General features: G+C 40.0%; 1 protein-coding gene across 1 annotated transcript in view; it reads left to right on the top strand.

The window, feature by feature from the left end:
• Positions 1-11,305, top strand: part of PAFAH1B1 (platelet activating factor acetylhydrolase 1b regulatory subunit 1) — a 36,262-nt gene extending 24,957 nt beyond the window's left edge. The window contains 10 exon segments of the mRNA XM_040533065.1: positions 355-378; positions 380-523; positions 2,140-2,175; positions 2,177-2,244; positions 3,004-3,231; positions 4,608-4,712; positions 5,358-5,457; positions 5,459-5,485; positions 5,487-5,514; positions 7,504-11,305. Of these exon segments, the coding sequence (XP_040388999.1) occupies positions 355-378; positions 380-523; positions 2,140-2,175; positions 2,177-2,244; positions 3,004-3,231; positions 4,608-4,712; positions 5,358-5,457; positions 5,459-5,485; positions 5,487-5,514; positions 7,504-7,577 (834 nt within the window). The 3' untranslated portion in view covers positions 7,578-11,305.
• The last annotated feature ends 3,896 nt before the right edge of the window (positions 11,306-15,201 follow it).

Genomic DNA, 15,201 nt, shown 5'->3' on the forward strand with positions numbered 1-15,201 from the left:
TCTAAATGTTGTTCTTCTTTTAGACAGAATGCTAGCTGTTTGGTTCTGGAGCCACAGTAAGACAAGAAAAAAGCAGGGGGGAATTGTTGGTGAAGAAAGCACCTTCTTTAACTAGAAACAGGCTGTGTCACTAGAGTTACGGAAACAATATAGAAAGGAATAGATCTATAGGTAACAAAATCATATTAAAATAATGCTTTTTTAATGTTATTAGACCTTTTCCGGGTCTTTCTTTGTGGTCTTGCTCAATTAATTATTGAATTAAGGTGAGAGACTAGCCTGCAGAGTGCAAATGTAAGGCTGGAGATCACGAGTAATACGTTGCTGCTAACAGATTTTCTGTTCACTTGTCAGGTGTGGGATTATGAGACAGGAGAACTTTGAACGAACCCTTAAGGGGCATACAGACTCTGTGCAAGATATTTCCTTTGACCACACTGGCAAACTATTGGCCTCCTGTTCTGCTGATATGACCATTAAGCTATGGGATTTCCAGGGCTTTGAGTGCATCAGAACTATGCATGTAAGGTATAAAGGGAACTCGGTTTAGCGGTCTGTACAGTGAAGAGATTTTCTGATCCAGGAAAACTGCTTGATGTGGAAAGAGGATATAAACCACAGTATGTCCAAAAGAAAGAAGGGGATTGTTATAATGCTTCGAGTGCTCTTAAATGAAGTATATGTTTCAGTGTCTATGGAACGAAATAGCATCTCAAATCTGCTATGCGTGATGCTGTGGGTAACTCCCCATAATGATATTGAAGTGGCAGTCGGAACAGCTTAGTTACGAAAATTAAATGTTTACCAGATAACTCTCTACTGATTTGAAGGTACAGTTTTTGTTATCTTTGTCTACTATTTCCCTAATATGCTGAATTCAGGAAGGAAACAGGTAAGGTGTGAAAAGTGTTTCTATAAGTACTGTGCAGTCTTTTGCTTCATATTTGTCTGATTTCAAATGAATGTGGCCTAGTGCATTAGTCTCAAAAAACATGGAGAAAAAAATGGGAAAGTAAAGCAACCACAACAGAGATCCAGGTATTGACGGTAACTGTACCTCATTTATAGTCTTGATATAAAAGCCATTTTTATACTGGTGCTTGTCTCATATGCTTTTAATGTCATCTTGTAGAAGTGGTGAGTAGGAATAAAGAATGTTTGAGACTTGTATAAGAATAAACACACACACCAAAGAAAAACAGAAAGTTGTTGACTTTAGGCGTACAGTTCTTAAGACACCACAGAACACTATTGTAGATAAAGAACAGATGTTGCAGTGGAACATGGTACACAGCTGGGTGATGGTGAGAAAATAAAGTAGTGTTCCAGTTCTTTTTTTTGCAGTCTTTAAGCATCTCTATATGAACACACATGCAGCAGGTATAATTTTATGAACTGGATGTTTATAATGTGAGCGTGGGTGAAATAGTTCCATGTGTGTTGCCAGTTGTATTCCTTAAGGTCAATTTCAGGTATAAATGAAATAAATTATATTTTCAAGGGGAAATTGTACAGTACTTGCACTGAAACTAGTATTCTCTGACACTTTAGAACTTCAGATACTTGGTTACCAGTGTAGCTGCTTTGTAGTTCAAGTCCAGCAGTCTCAACAGTAAAAGTTGCTTTCATGTATGTACAACTGGTTCTTACTTGGCTCTTGATCAGTGCAGTATAGTATCTTACTAATATCTAATATCAGATGCTGGAAACATTCAGTCTTCTAGAATTATGCACATACAGTGAGGTTTGGCATGCTTTCTTGCTGAAGACCTCTTTTTCTTTGAGACATCTTCTGCATAGCGCATCAGAATACTGTAAGCAGACCTAATTGATAATTTCAAATATAGTCACCATAGCAGCTCTCTTCTAAACTGCCAGGCTTTGTAACTGCTAGAACGGAAATTTTGCTTGCAGTGGTTGAGTGTCTATTTTTAAAACACTCTTAAATTTTTTTTGAAACAATCCTAAAGGTTGCTCAATGCCTGGACTGTATGGTAAATTTACATTTAAAGATTATTCCATAAAATGTGCTAAAGGCTACTGCTGTAGCTACTTGCTCAAGATAAATGAATAGCAAGTCCTATATGCTCTGTAAAAACAATATTACAGTACCACTTAATAAAAGTTTGTTTTGTTTTAGGTCATGATCATAATGTTTCTTCAGTAGCCATCATGCCCAAATGGAGATCATATAGTTTCTGCCTCAAGGGATAAAACTATCAAAATGTGGGAAGTCCAAACAGGGTAAAGTGCAATTGTAGTTAAACATAACTACCTAAACAAAAACACACAAAAAAGCACTTTTAAAGAAGGTGGGCCAACATGCATCTTGAATGTCAGCAACACTTTTTTTTTTTTGAGATATGGTATTATGCTCTTTTCAGTTATAAACTGAAGGCTTCTGCCTTAAATCTTTTAAGTACAGGGTTTTCATAGCTGCTAATTAAAGGTAACCAGCTTTATCTTTCTGGGAGCTATGAAGGTATAACACTAACTCAGGACCTGGTAGGAATAAATATAGTGGTTAACTGCAAGTTTAAAGAATATGACAGGAGGAGGAGAAATCTGTTACCTTTCTTGCCACAGAGGAAGAATTTGAATTTTAAATTTTTTTTAGCCTTATTGCTTATTTCATTCTTCAGTAGTCTCTTTAATTCATCCATTGGCTCAAGGTTGTGGGTGAAGGCTATCTGAATGACTTGTAAATCTGTGTTCTTAAATACGTATTTAATGCAAACTGGGCCGTCAATTTTATTTTTAGTCCCCGAGCTTCCTTTTTTAGCTTAATAAGTATTTGCTTGTTCTTAACTGTTGCTTCTTTCTCATATGAACTTCTTACCATAAACTGTTTTTATGGCCTTGTACATCAGCCAGAACTGACATGCATGCTAAAATAGCTTAGCTTAACTTCTAGGAGTAGGTCAAGTGCCCTTAAATTTCAAAGGCATGTATAGTGGTTTTACTGCAGTGTTAATTAACTTTCTGTTTCTCTGTTTTAAATAGTTACTGTGTGAAGACTTTCACGGGTCACAGAGAATGGGTGCGCATGGTGCGGCCTAACCAGGATGGCACCTTAATTGCCAGTTGTTCTAATGACCAGACAGTGCGTGTTTGGGTGGTAGCGACAAAGGAATGCAAAGCTGAGCTCCGAGAACATGAGCATGTGGTAGAATGCATTTCCTGGGCTCCTGAGAGCTCATACTCCACCATATCAGAAGCTACGGGATCAGAGGTAATGTTTCCAGTGCTAATAAATATGAAACTACTATGCTTTGTTCTCAAAATTTGGCAGGTAGCAGGTATATGAGGGGGTTTTGCTGGTTATACTTGGTATACATTAATCCCCCTCTTGGCTTCGTAGGCTCAGTGCTTTTGTGCTTTAACAGTAAGATGCACTAACGAAAGTGAAGTTTAGAGAGAGGCTATTTCTGAGGTAGAGAGTGGAACCGTGTTCACATACTTGCACAAAGAAATGTGGAAGGTAGCTTATCTAGCATAACATGAAGTTTATAAGGATCCTAGGCAAACGAAAGGTGTAGGGGGAGTAGCAAGTTAGAAATGAAGCTACCTTGGATGTAATTGAAAATGTTACTGCATTTGAATTAAGCTTTGACCTCAGTTTCCTAGTGTGCGGAGTTAATGAAATGAGAAAACATTCTTTAAAAAAAAAAAGCATTTGTATGATCATGGATACATATTCTGTTGTTTGGCCATTAAATCTTTAAGAAAGGCTTACTAAAGGTCAGCAAAAATTTTCCTTTTAAGGATGACAAAGTGTAGAAGAAATTAACTTTTATTTCTAGTTTAAAGAACACAACAAACATTTCTACCCTGCCCATAAAGAACCTGAATGAATCTGCTGAAAAGCAGATACACTGAAGGCAGGAACTTGTCTACTGATGGATCTTACAAATTATTTCAGTCAAATTTTACTTGCATCCTTAAAAGATTCTTACAATCTTTTAATAAGAGTAATTAAAGCTAAATTCCGAATGTTCACTTCGTCTTGCAGTGATAATTATCTGAAGTGGTGTCTCCACTGCCCTCTGCTGGTCCGATCAACTATATGTGTCACATTACAGTACTTGGCTTTGAGCAAGAAGCAAGTTAATATTAAATTCACAATTGAAGCATTTCAACTTCTGAGAATTAAGTGTTTCATTCATACTTTGCTTGGTATCAAATGGCAATAAGCTCAGAGTAGGGACTTTGCAAAAATTCTTAAATTGCTTCATTACTTTTCATGAAGAATGAGGACACAAAGGTATGTCTGAACTTCATACTCGTTTGTCCTGAGATGTAACTCTATTTGAACCGCACCTACCGCTGTATTCAATGTCTTGCAGTAGGCAAGTTTGGATTCAAAGTATTTTTGGTATATGAGTAGGAGATAAAATTAATTCTTTCAACAGATTAATTCCTTTCATTTTTTTGTTTATTTTCTCTAGTATTAGCAACAAATGCTGTGAATCCTAGCTTAGCATTGTGTGTATTAGTTGTAAGTTGTCCTATAATCTAATTTTTCTACTAAGAAATAGCACTCAAAGGATATGCTGTCTCCCTCTCTTCCCCCCTGTATATGCCTAACTTAAAACATAATTTTCTGCGACTAAGAAGAGTGGCAAGCCTGGGCCTTTTCTGCTGTCTGGATCCAGAGATAAGACCATTAAGATGTGGGACATTAGCACTGGCATGTGCCTTATGACACTTGTAAGTTTATTGGTGTTTTCTGGTGGTGATAGCTGTGTGCCTTAACTCCAACTTTAATATAGTGAATTATCTTCTTTTTTTTTTTAGAAAAGACAAAGTTGTTGTAATAAGGCCGCACACGCTGGAAATAGGACAATTTCAAATGGCTTCTGTATTTCAGCTCTTGTTGCTAAGAAATACTAAGAATTTCAAAATACGTAGTATAAATGCAGGAGCATGGTGGTGTGTAGTTGTATAATGAGTAGCTTGATTGTCAGTGGAAATGCTGATAATCAGCTGATTTTGTCTTCAGTGGAATGTCATGTTCTTTCAATGTGTGGTCTTCCCGTGGGCTATGGGCTGTTGTTTTCCAGCCTGTATTCAGGTTGGACTAGATGTCAGCGCTGGGGGTGGGGAGCAGGATCAGTGGAGATCACATGAGAACCGCTGTTTGTTTGCCTTCAAGGACAGGAACTCGCATGTTGGTAGTGCTGATATAATAAATGTAATAATAGAAACTGAAGGTAAACCTCGATTTCTAATAGGTTTAGAAAATAAATGTCCTTGCAGGAGCAGAGCAAAGAATTGCTCAGTTTGTCATAGCATAAATTGTAGAGTATTCAGCCCTTAAACATGCATCTGCTCAATAATGTCTCTTTGTGCTTAAGTGGCCATGATAACTGGGTACGTGGCGTTCTGTTCCTATTCTGGGGGCAGTTTATTTTGAGCTGTGCTGATGACAAGACTCTACGTGTCTGGGACTTCAAGAAACAAACGATGCATGAAAACCCCCAATGGCGCACGAACACTTTGTTACCTCTTTGGGTATGTATTGTTCCCCAGTACTTATTGAGACATTCAGAACCAAGAGATACCAAATTTTTCTACATCTTCAACTGCTGAAGTTGAGTACCAAGCTAGGCATTCACATTTGGGATTCCAGTGAAGTTTTGTGCTATATGTATCTTAGTCATATAAGGACAGATAGGAATTTAGAGTGTAAGTTTTTTTTCCCCTTCTGCTGCCGTGTTGCATGTTGGACGAAGACATTAACTGTCAAGGTGTCTGGAACCCTTCATTGCTGAGTTTGCAGGGATTTGGGGCAGTGCTGTATTACAAATGCTTGCCAACAACAAAAAAGGCAGGGGATGAGGTAAAAGTCAGGAATAATGTTAATTGTAATTACTGGGCATTCCCGTTTAGTATTACCAGAACTTGATAGATGTCAGTTCCCCCCTACCCTGGCAAAAACACTCCTCACTCAACAAACTAGCTTTACTCTGGAATCTTCTGTATTCCTGTACTCCTCTGTATTCTCTGTACTCCTTGGGCAGTTTCTAGTTTCTTCATTAAAGCTGTGTACGCTAGGTTAGCAGTGGACCTGCATTGGCTACTAAGGTTTTCTAATAAAACTAGCAGTTCTAATCAAGATTCAGGGTTTCTGACTCAACTTCACTCTTAATTTATTGAAAGCAGCTGATCAACAAGGGCTAAAGAAAGGTTAAAGAACATTAAAGGTGTTAACATTAGATCCTTGGAATTGTCTGTTTCAGTTCATGGATTTATTTGCTGAACCTTTTCTGTACAATTAGGTGTTCCGAATCATAGAATCATTTAGGTTGGAAAAGGCTCTTGAGATATCTGGTCCATCCTTTAATTTAGCACTGCCAAGGTCCACCATTAAACCATGTCACTAAGTAGTACGTGTACATGCTTTTTGAAGACTTTCGGGGTTGGTGACTCAACTTCTTCCCTGGGCAGTCTGTTCCAATACTTCACAACCTTTCAGTGAAGAAATTTTTCCAAATATCCAACCTAACCTCCCCCCACCCCACGGTGCATTTCAAGCCAATTCCTCCTGTCTTTCACTTAGTGCTTGGAAGAAGAGACCCAATCCCCACCTTGCTTATAGCTTGCTGTAAGGTAATTGTAGAGTGTGATAAGGTCTCCCCTGAAACGTCTGCTCTGCAAGTTAAACACGCCAGCTCCCTCAGTCACTCCTCACAGACTTGTTCTCTAGGACCCTTCACCAGCTTCGTTGCCCTTCTTTGGGCACGCTCCAGGGCCTCGATGTCCTTCTTGTAGTGAGGGTCCCAAAACTGAACACGTACTTGGGATGCGGCCTCACCAGAGCTGAGTACAGGGGAAAGTACAGGGGAACAACCAGTTCCCTAGTCCTGCTGATTTGGATCCAAGCCAGGATGCCATTGGCCTTCTTGGCCACCTGGGCACACTGCTGCCTCATATTCAGCCGACTATCAACCAATACCCCAAGGTCCCTTTCCAATGGGCAGCTTTCCAGCCATTCTTCCCCAGCCTTTTGACTCTTTTGACTCTTATGGATAGACTTGAGTACTGTCTGCTGACCCACCCAGTCCAAACTTACTTGCATATATGACCTAATTTGGGATCTCGTGAGCAACACTACACGTTTTTTTAAACATCAGCTCTACTGTCTACAGCAAAAAGCAAAAGTTTCTTGACTTCTGATTCTAAACTTGTATGTAATTAATGATGTTGTCTTCTGGTAATGTTCAAGGGCTTTATCACTTTTGAGGTATTTCAGACTTGTCTCTGTTATAACTTGATCAGATTTCTTTTCCATGGAAGCTCCTTATAACTGAACTGAAAATAGATTTCTTGCTTCACAAAACTTTACATTAGAGAATTTGCCTTCAAAACTATGGATATGCAGAACTTTGAAATTTAGTCTTTGAAATGGTGTCATTTTTGGGGAAAAAGTAATGGCATTCAGTGAGAGAGGGAAATACTAAATTGCATTCATTCTTAACATGCACTTTTCTTTCCTCACAGATTTCCACAAGACGGCACCATATGTGGTTACTGGAAGTGTAGATCAAACAGTAAAAGTGTGGGAGTGCCGTTGATTGAATTCACATTTGACCCCTTTTTCCTCTGGATGCACTCAGATACCATGGTTACCCATTGAGCTCTGTTTAAATAAATATTGTCCTTTCATGTAAATTATTCTGGATGTAGATTGAGCTTATTAAATGTTACACACAAAGTATTCATGCATGGTGAATCCAAATTGTATACTGTAAATTACATACGTTGTCTAGAAGTACCATAGGTTTAAGAACATGGGCTGGCATTGGTCACATCAGACCTAAGAAGGCAGAAGTGGATAATTGAAAATAGGGCACTTAACTGAATAGTTGACAGTGTCGTTCTATGTCGGATATTATACTGTTTTTCTTTCTGCTGTCTGTTGGTGCCTGAATTGGTGACCTCATTTGGGAAAAGTTTTGTAGGGCTCTTTCAGAAATGTGTATCTATGTAACATCACTTAAGTGTGCTTAATAAATCTTCTCTAAGAATACTAGATAATATGGCTGCAATTCAGAATCTTCTGAACCTTATATGTAATTAATGGAAATTAATTAAACTTTGGAATATTTGTCATGAAAAATCTGCCAAATCAACAGAATACACTTGTTTTGGCCTCCTATCACACAAGGGTTGGTATATTTATATAACTGTAAACCTGAAATAAGACAACAAATCTTAGTAGCAGCTGATGTGATAAATGTATTTATTTTTTATTTGGTCATTCAATGGTTAAACTGTGCTGTTAAACTAAGTTTAAATGTTTTTTTTTAATGCTAGACGAACTTCCAGGAGGAGTTGTCCATCCCACTAGAACTTAGTGATCTAATTCCAATAGAGCTTAATCTCCCAAATGACTGCCATGGTACAACTTGCTGTTTGCTTTCAATGTTTGTTAGAGATGTGCAATTCCTATTACACAACAGTATCAAAGTACACTTCCCTTATATTCACATGCAGGAGGTTGGGGTATGCAAAGGTTTCTTGTTTTCTTTAGTGCCTCCTTGGAAACCCTTTTGAATATGAGGTTATATTTACCTTGACAAGACAATGTGGCTTGAATAAAAACTTAGTGGTTTGCATATTGAGAAATCTTGGGATACAATATTTAAATGCTTTAAAGAAAGCACTAAATACGTTGAGGATCAGATTATAATGGCAGATACAAATTGATACAGGCTTCTAAAAGAAAAAGAAAACACCATCAACAAAACAAAGTCCATCTGTTGGAATGATCCTATCAAGTAAACTTTTAAAAACGAAAAAATAAATCATATCAACAAAACTAGCCCAGCTTGGTTATTAGTATTTGCATTGTCTGGTGTATACAATTTTAACTTGCATATCCCTAAAGTTACAGATTTTGACCTGCAGTGAATGAAAATATTATAAATTAATGTTTTAATCACCATTTTGTGACGAATTTCATTATAGATAACTAAGAATTCCAATACTTACTGAACTAACCAGGTCTTTTTAAAAATCCACTTTAAAATTTCCAATATACTGAAGTACCGGTTTGATATTTTAACAGATGAAATTGTGCTTTTTTATTCATTTTGTTTAATACATGGCTTTTTAAACTGTCCCTTTTAAAAATAAAAATCCTTGACCAACGTAGGGTTGTCTGGAGGGTGTACACACTAAGAAATTGGTGAGGGGGTATAGTGGTTAATTTCCTACAGTCGCCCCACAAAAAAGGATCCTTTCTTCTGCATGGAGGAGATGGATTTCAGTATTGTTTCCCTGCATAGACTTGCCTTTGGGAAGGGGTGGAGGAAACGGAGTTCTGATGTGTGGGTTTTTTGAGCCAGTTTAAGATTCAGGCTAACTTCTTAAATCCAGTGGTTTACGTAATTTCAGTGTGTGTTTCTGCACTTAAGCATGAACAGATAAAGTATTTCTTTTTTTTGTTAGCTGCTTGGACTGGAAAAATTTGCTGCTCTTTGTCTATTCAAGAATTCCAGATACAACAAGTAGTGCATCTTAAAATCTCAGTGCATCTGCAATTGTTAAGTAATAAGTCCGTTTAATTCCTGATAGGACCTAGAAACTTTATTTAAATAACAAAAAACCACACTCATGTACATAACTCGTAAACATAACTGAGAAATTAAAGGTACCTATTAAGTGGAAATTGTCTACTGCATTTTTTTCCCTGTAGTATACAACTAACACAAGGGCAAACAACTAACTAAAGTCATGTAAGCAGCATCTAATTGCTTGTGTGAAACACCCTGCCAAGTACTTCTGCAGTGCAGTTTGCAACCTTCTCCTTTAATAAGCAGTGAATAATCTCAGGGATGGTCCTGAATGGATCAAAAGTTAAAGCCCTGTTTAGACAAAAAAGTGAAAGCCACAACACAGGAGTTGGGTTTGTGAGGGTTTCCTGTTTGTGAGGTTTTTCCTGCTCCTTGATATTACACTGTGTTGAACTTTTTCACTGTTTGCAACGTTTTCTGTCAGCTGTCTAATCCTGTGCCTTTCCTGTGATAACAAGTACAATAATGAGGTTACTGGTTTGGATAACAAAATAAATCTATTAGAGCATTTAAGAGGTTCACTGCTTTGTCACTTTCCATACTAGAATTGGCATTTCTTAAAAAAATAATTATATATCGACTGTGTTACCAAATAGACAATACAGACTTTTTGGGGGGGTTAAAAACAGACAGACATTCCAGTGCCACACTGACATAATGTGCCCAGGAAGTCTTAGATGCATTCTAAAAAGTGCAACATTTATTGTGGTTTAGATGTAATCTGGAAGTTGATGTTTTATAGCATCTTGCACTTTAGAAGATTAAAAATAAATAATACCGTCCTGCTTTTGTGTATGGTGTGACCAATGATGTGCCCGGGGCACTAATTAAAAAGAAAAAAAAAAAAACTAGTTGCTAGCAAGTTGTCCAAGGGCTGTGGAGCACTGTAGTATTTTGAAAGCTTTGGCTATAGACTCACCAAGCCCAGTTTTACTGTCAGTACCCTGCTTCTCCTGTTTGCCTCCTCCTGTTTTATGTGAACTGCCTGATAATATCACTCTTAAATGGCTTTTGACTCGTATGAAAGCTATTTAAAAGAAAAAGATACTTTTTTTTTGTAGACAGTGGTGGCTTGATAATCCTTTTAATGATTTGAGTATAAAGAAAAAAAATACTAAGGTGAGTGAAGGAAAAAACGCACTTAGAATGAGTTATTTGCTGTCCAGCTGTACATAAAGTCCAGTGTATTTTTGAAAAGTCAATACCAAGAAAATACCAAGAATCTTCTAGCAAAGAATACGTGCATAAAACGGTAGGGATAAACATATTAGGAGTGGGAAAGGTTGGGTTGGATTTACAAGTCACAACTGGATTTAACTGGCCTTTATATCTTTCCACTGTGTCATGTAAGTAGCTGCTTTCTTGTCCTACCTATCCTCAGGCTTCCCCAAGTTCATTCTGAAGATAAGCGAGCAAAATCTTCAAGTTTTAGAAGTTGATCCTGACATTGACATGAAGGCAAACGTTGAATTTTTCATAAGAACTATGTTAGAGGTTGCAATTGGAGGAAAACAGTTCCCAGACTGTAGGAGTTAACTGAAGATATGACACAATTAAAAACAAAAAACAAAAAACAGTAAAGGAATGTATATAATACTGCTCTGTGTTTTACAGTAAGATTTGTTGCTCTCAGACTGTGTAAAACAAAATTTATTCATGTTTTCTGCATATTAAAAAAAATCTTATTGTACCAATTGGTAAACTATTAAATGCATATAAAACTAGATGTGTTTTTGTTTCCTTGGATGCAAGAATTAAAACTATTTTGAAAACAAGTTACTGGTGTTCCACCCATTAGATTTTGCTCCACACTGCTTTTTCTTGTAACCTGATTTTAATTCAAATTGTACATGAGTAAGGAAATGTAAGGCATTTTTAAGGCAGTTGGTTGCAGTTAGGCTATTCTGAGGTTTTGTTGATGAATATGGTAAAGTGAGATTTTATTAAAATGTATGCAAACTTAAAAAGCCAGTTTCCTCTATGATCTGAAGGTTGTTGTTTTTAATGCTGTACCGAGTGGTTTCGTGCTCCCTAACGCCGCAGTGCTGAGCCCACAGGAGGAGGCGTGCGCCGTGGGCACCGTGCTAGGAGGCCGCTTTGACTTTTCGGTGTAGTAAGATTTTCTGTGATGAAGTACATTTGGAGCAGAATTTACTGAAGTTGTTGGGTGGAAACCCCCATGTCTTGTACTGCAGGTGCCAGGGAGGCGTAGCGCAGCACAGCCTCCTGCAGCACACGCACAGCGCGGTGCCCTTGCATGCTCTGCCGCAGGCGCGGGCCCTGCCTCACCATTCCTGGCAAAACGCAGTGTCAGTGAGGCCAACAGTAAGAGCTGTTGGTGTTGGTGGCGAGTCTGAGTGTCTTCAGTTGCCCTTGCTGCCTTTCTGCATCTTGTTCAGCCGGCTGCCTCCTGCTGTCCTCCCGCAGCGTCAGATGGTGAGCCTTTGTTTTGTTTTTTTTCCTTACCTTGAGCCTTAATTTAACGTTGGCCTAATAGAACCACCTTTCGCTTTTTACTAGCTCTTTGTTCAGTACCATTGGAGCTATTAACACTGAAAGTTGCACACTGGGGTGAATCCTCCCCAGCATTTCGGTGTGGGAGTAATTTGCTCTCTTAGGCACCAAAAGCCTTGTGTGGTTGGAGGTGCGTGTATGCAAAGCTGAGGCACTGAAGCACGGCTTAAATTTTATTTTAATGTTGGTGTCTTGCAGTTAGTGTGTAGTTTTTTTCATTATGCTCTGGCCTTCGTTGCCTTGAGTGCTGTTTATAAATGGCTCAGTAACTAACGTGGAAATGCTCATTTCTTCAGGGGTAGAAGGACAAGGCTGTAACCTTGACCATGATGTGGGGAAAGAATGAAGTAAAGCCACCCTACCAGCTATTGTCCCTGTAAGCTTCTTGCATGTTGTTACCTAGTAGCAGATGAGCTGGGGCTGCTCTGTTGACAATCTGTTGGAGGAGATGTTCATTTGTGACCCACTTAACTGAACGTCCAGCTCAAGTCCCGCTTCTGGCTGCGATGAACGTCTGGGTGAGCCAGAAAAGGCCTTCGAACTGATGAATTAAGACGTAGGTTTCAAAGAAAGCCATATGAAAAACAGAGTAAGCTTATCAAAAGGAAAAGATAAGGCCTACTAACTGTGAGTTGCCATGAGATATTTGTGCAGTTGAAGCATTCCCCAGCCCCCAAACCGCTGCCGCCAGCAGCTGTGGTGTGGAGGAGAGGCACCTCCTTGGGTGGTTTGCTACAATGTTCCAGCAGCCAGGGCTGGCTGTGAAGAGACACTACATTGGTAAGAGAATGCGTTCGGCTGAGTGGGCGGCTCTGTACAGGTAACGTGGCTGCTGAGTGCCGCGAGGCGACTGGTGCCACGCAGGGAGGTTGTGTCAGGGTGTGGGAGATGGTTTATGGTACTGCTGAACTCCCATTGGCTGGAAAACAAGCAGGGAGGATAAAAATAGTGGGTTGCTTTCTATATGCCATCTTCAGAATTGCTGATGGTTTCAGTATGTCTCGATTTAATTCTCTGCAGTTATTTTGCCAGGCAGTGGCACACGGTTACTGCTCGCTCTGGCACTGGGGCACTGCAGGGGCCTATGTGCCCTGACACGCGGAGTGGTGGTGTGTTTGATGCAGAGCCTCAGGAGAAAGTGCACTATATGTAGTTGCATAAACTAATAATAAATTTGGCCTAACAGACCTAAGCTGGGCTAGGTTTGGGAGAGCTATGTGCAGGTTCCTGAACTTCTACCCTCTTCTCGGTCTGCTGTGTCCTCGGTTTGGGTCAGGGCTTCCACGATCATTTGTCTTCTCAGACTTGTGAACTCAATACCTGAGAACACCCAAAGCCGAAGAGCGGTAAAGAGGATTATGGAACTCTTCTTAAATGCATTGAACAAATTATAGCATTCAAGCTGCTTAGCTTTGTTAGTGAGACTTTGTGTGCTTCTGCTTTATTTCCATTGTTTACCAAGAGAGCACCTGTGCCTCTGCTCAGCCCTTTCTCGCCCCAGGGGGGGACCTGCTTCTGAGGTGTCTGTTAGCAGATGAGAGTAGCTCTTGCTTCTCTGTGGTTTTGTCTTGCTGGGGTTATGACTCTGGTATTAGTGTGATTACTGATCTTTTGGAATCAAGTCCTCGGACAGCCCGTCATGGCACTTGGATAATGGGGGAGGCAGGGGGTACACAGAGAGGAGCGAGTATCAGGCTGCACAAATTCGTGAACAATGCAATTTACTGACATGTTCAAGCAGCCCCCCCCACCTCTAAAAAGGTAGTGGAGCTTCTGCCCTGCAGGAGGCACCCACTGCTGGGCCTGCCAAGCCTGCAGCTGGGAGCCCAACCCTCAGCCCCCATTTCTTTTCCTTCTGAACATCACCCTGCCCAGTGAGCTGCGGGTGGCAGCCCCAGCACCCACCTCAGTGCAGGCAGAGGAGCGCTGGAAGGGGCCTCGGTTCCCCCACAGCAGCTGCAGTAGAGGTGCACGCTTTAAGGCTGCCAACTAACGTGACCTGTTCTGTCCTAGGGGCTCTTGCTCAGAACAGAAGCCAGGGGACTCTGTGATGGTGCTCAGCTGAATGTTACCCACCACCTTAGAGCAGTTTTTAAAGAAACTGGTAAGTAGTGTCTAAAATAGTTTCAAAAGCTTTTAATGGACTAAAAGACACTAGCAAAAGAAAGTTCTTATAGGAAAGATGCACTGTAGTCATTTATTGATTGCTTTCCATGAAATTCAGATTATTTTTTTTCCAATAGGAGCAAGGTCTTTTGCAGTAAAGACTCCTCCTGCTTTGCCACCTCTAACAACTCGGAGGCTGCTCCCCAACTTCCCTTCCCCCCCACCAAAGTTACAAATACCTGTAATGTAGTACAGGAACCCAAGGGTACAGAGCACAGTGACAGCACTTGTTTCTCCAGAAGGTCAGTAAAAGCAGCAATGCAAATTAGCATAGGGTACTAGCCATGACAGACAAAATGAGAAAGATACTGGACTCCTTTGTCAGCACAGGGTGGTTTTGGACTAGCAATCAGAAGTTGCTCTACAGCTTGATCTGTTTGGGAAAAAAGGACATTCAACTCTGTCGGCATACCATGGCCTGCAGTGGCTAAGTCTTACCTGCTTCATGACTTGCACTACCAGGGGAGCCTGTGCTCATCCTTTAAAGTGACGATGGGGTGTGTGTGTGGTGGGAGAGGGGGAAAGACAGAGGCAGTTCGTGGCATCTGCCACTTCAGTAACATCCATTGCCAGCAATGGAAGCTCCCCTGGGAACAATCTCAAACCCCGTGTGCAAAACGTTAGTTATGAAGACATCAGCCAGAGGTTTCAGTGCTGGGGGAAGAGTGGTTTTACTTAACCCCACTCCCTGCCCCAAAGCCTACTAATTTCGTGTTGTATGAAACTCATGATTCCAATTTAGTTAAATTTGGCAACCAGGTTAACATTGATCAGCTCTGTGGTACAGTTGCTATTTCAAATGAGATCGAGTCCCTGTTTCTTACTTTTCCTCCCCTCTGTTAAGAAGGCAACAGCGGCCCAATATATCACTTTAGTTCAGACCTTGTTTGATGCCATCATCAATCTCATCTAGGCACTGGGGTTTCCATTATAATGGAAG

This window comes from Cygnus olor, chromosome 20 (assembly GCF_009769625.2).
Source record: "Cygnus olor isolate bCygOlo1 chromosome 20, bCygOlo1.pri.v2, whole genome shotgun sequence".
NCBI classification, from domain to species: domain Eukaryota; kingdom Metazoa; phylum Chordata; class Aves; order Anseriformes; family Anatidae; genus Cygnus; species Cygnus olor.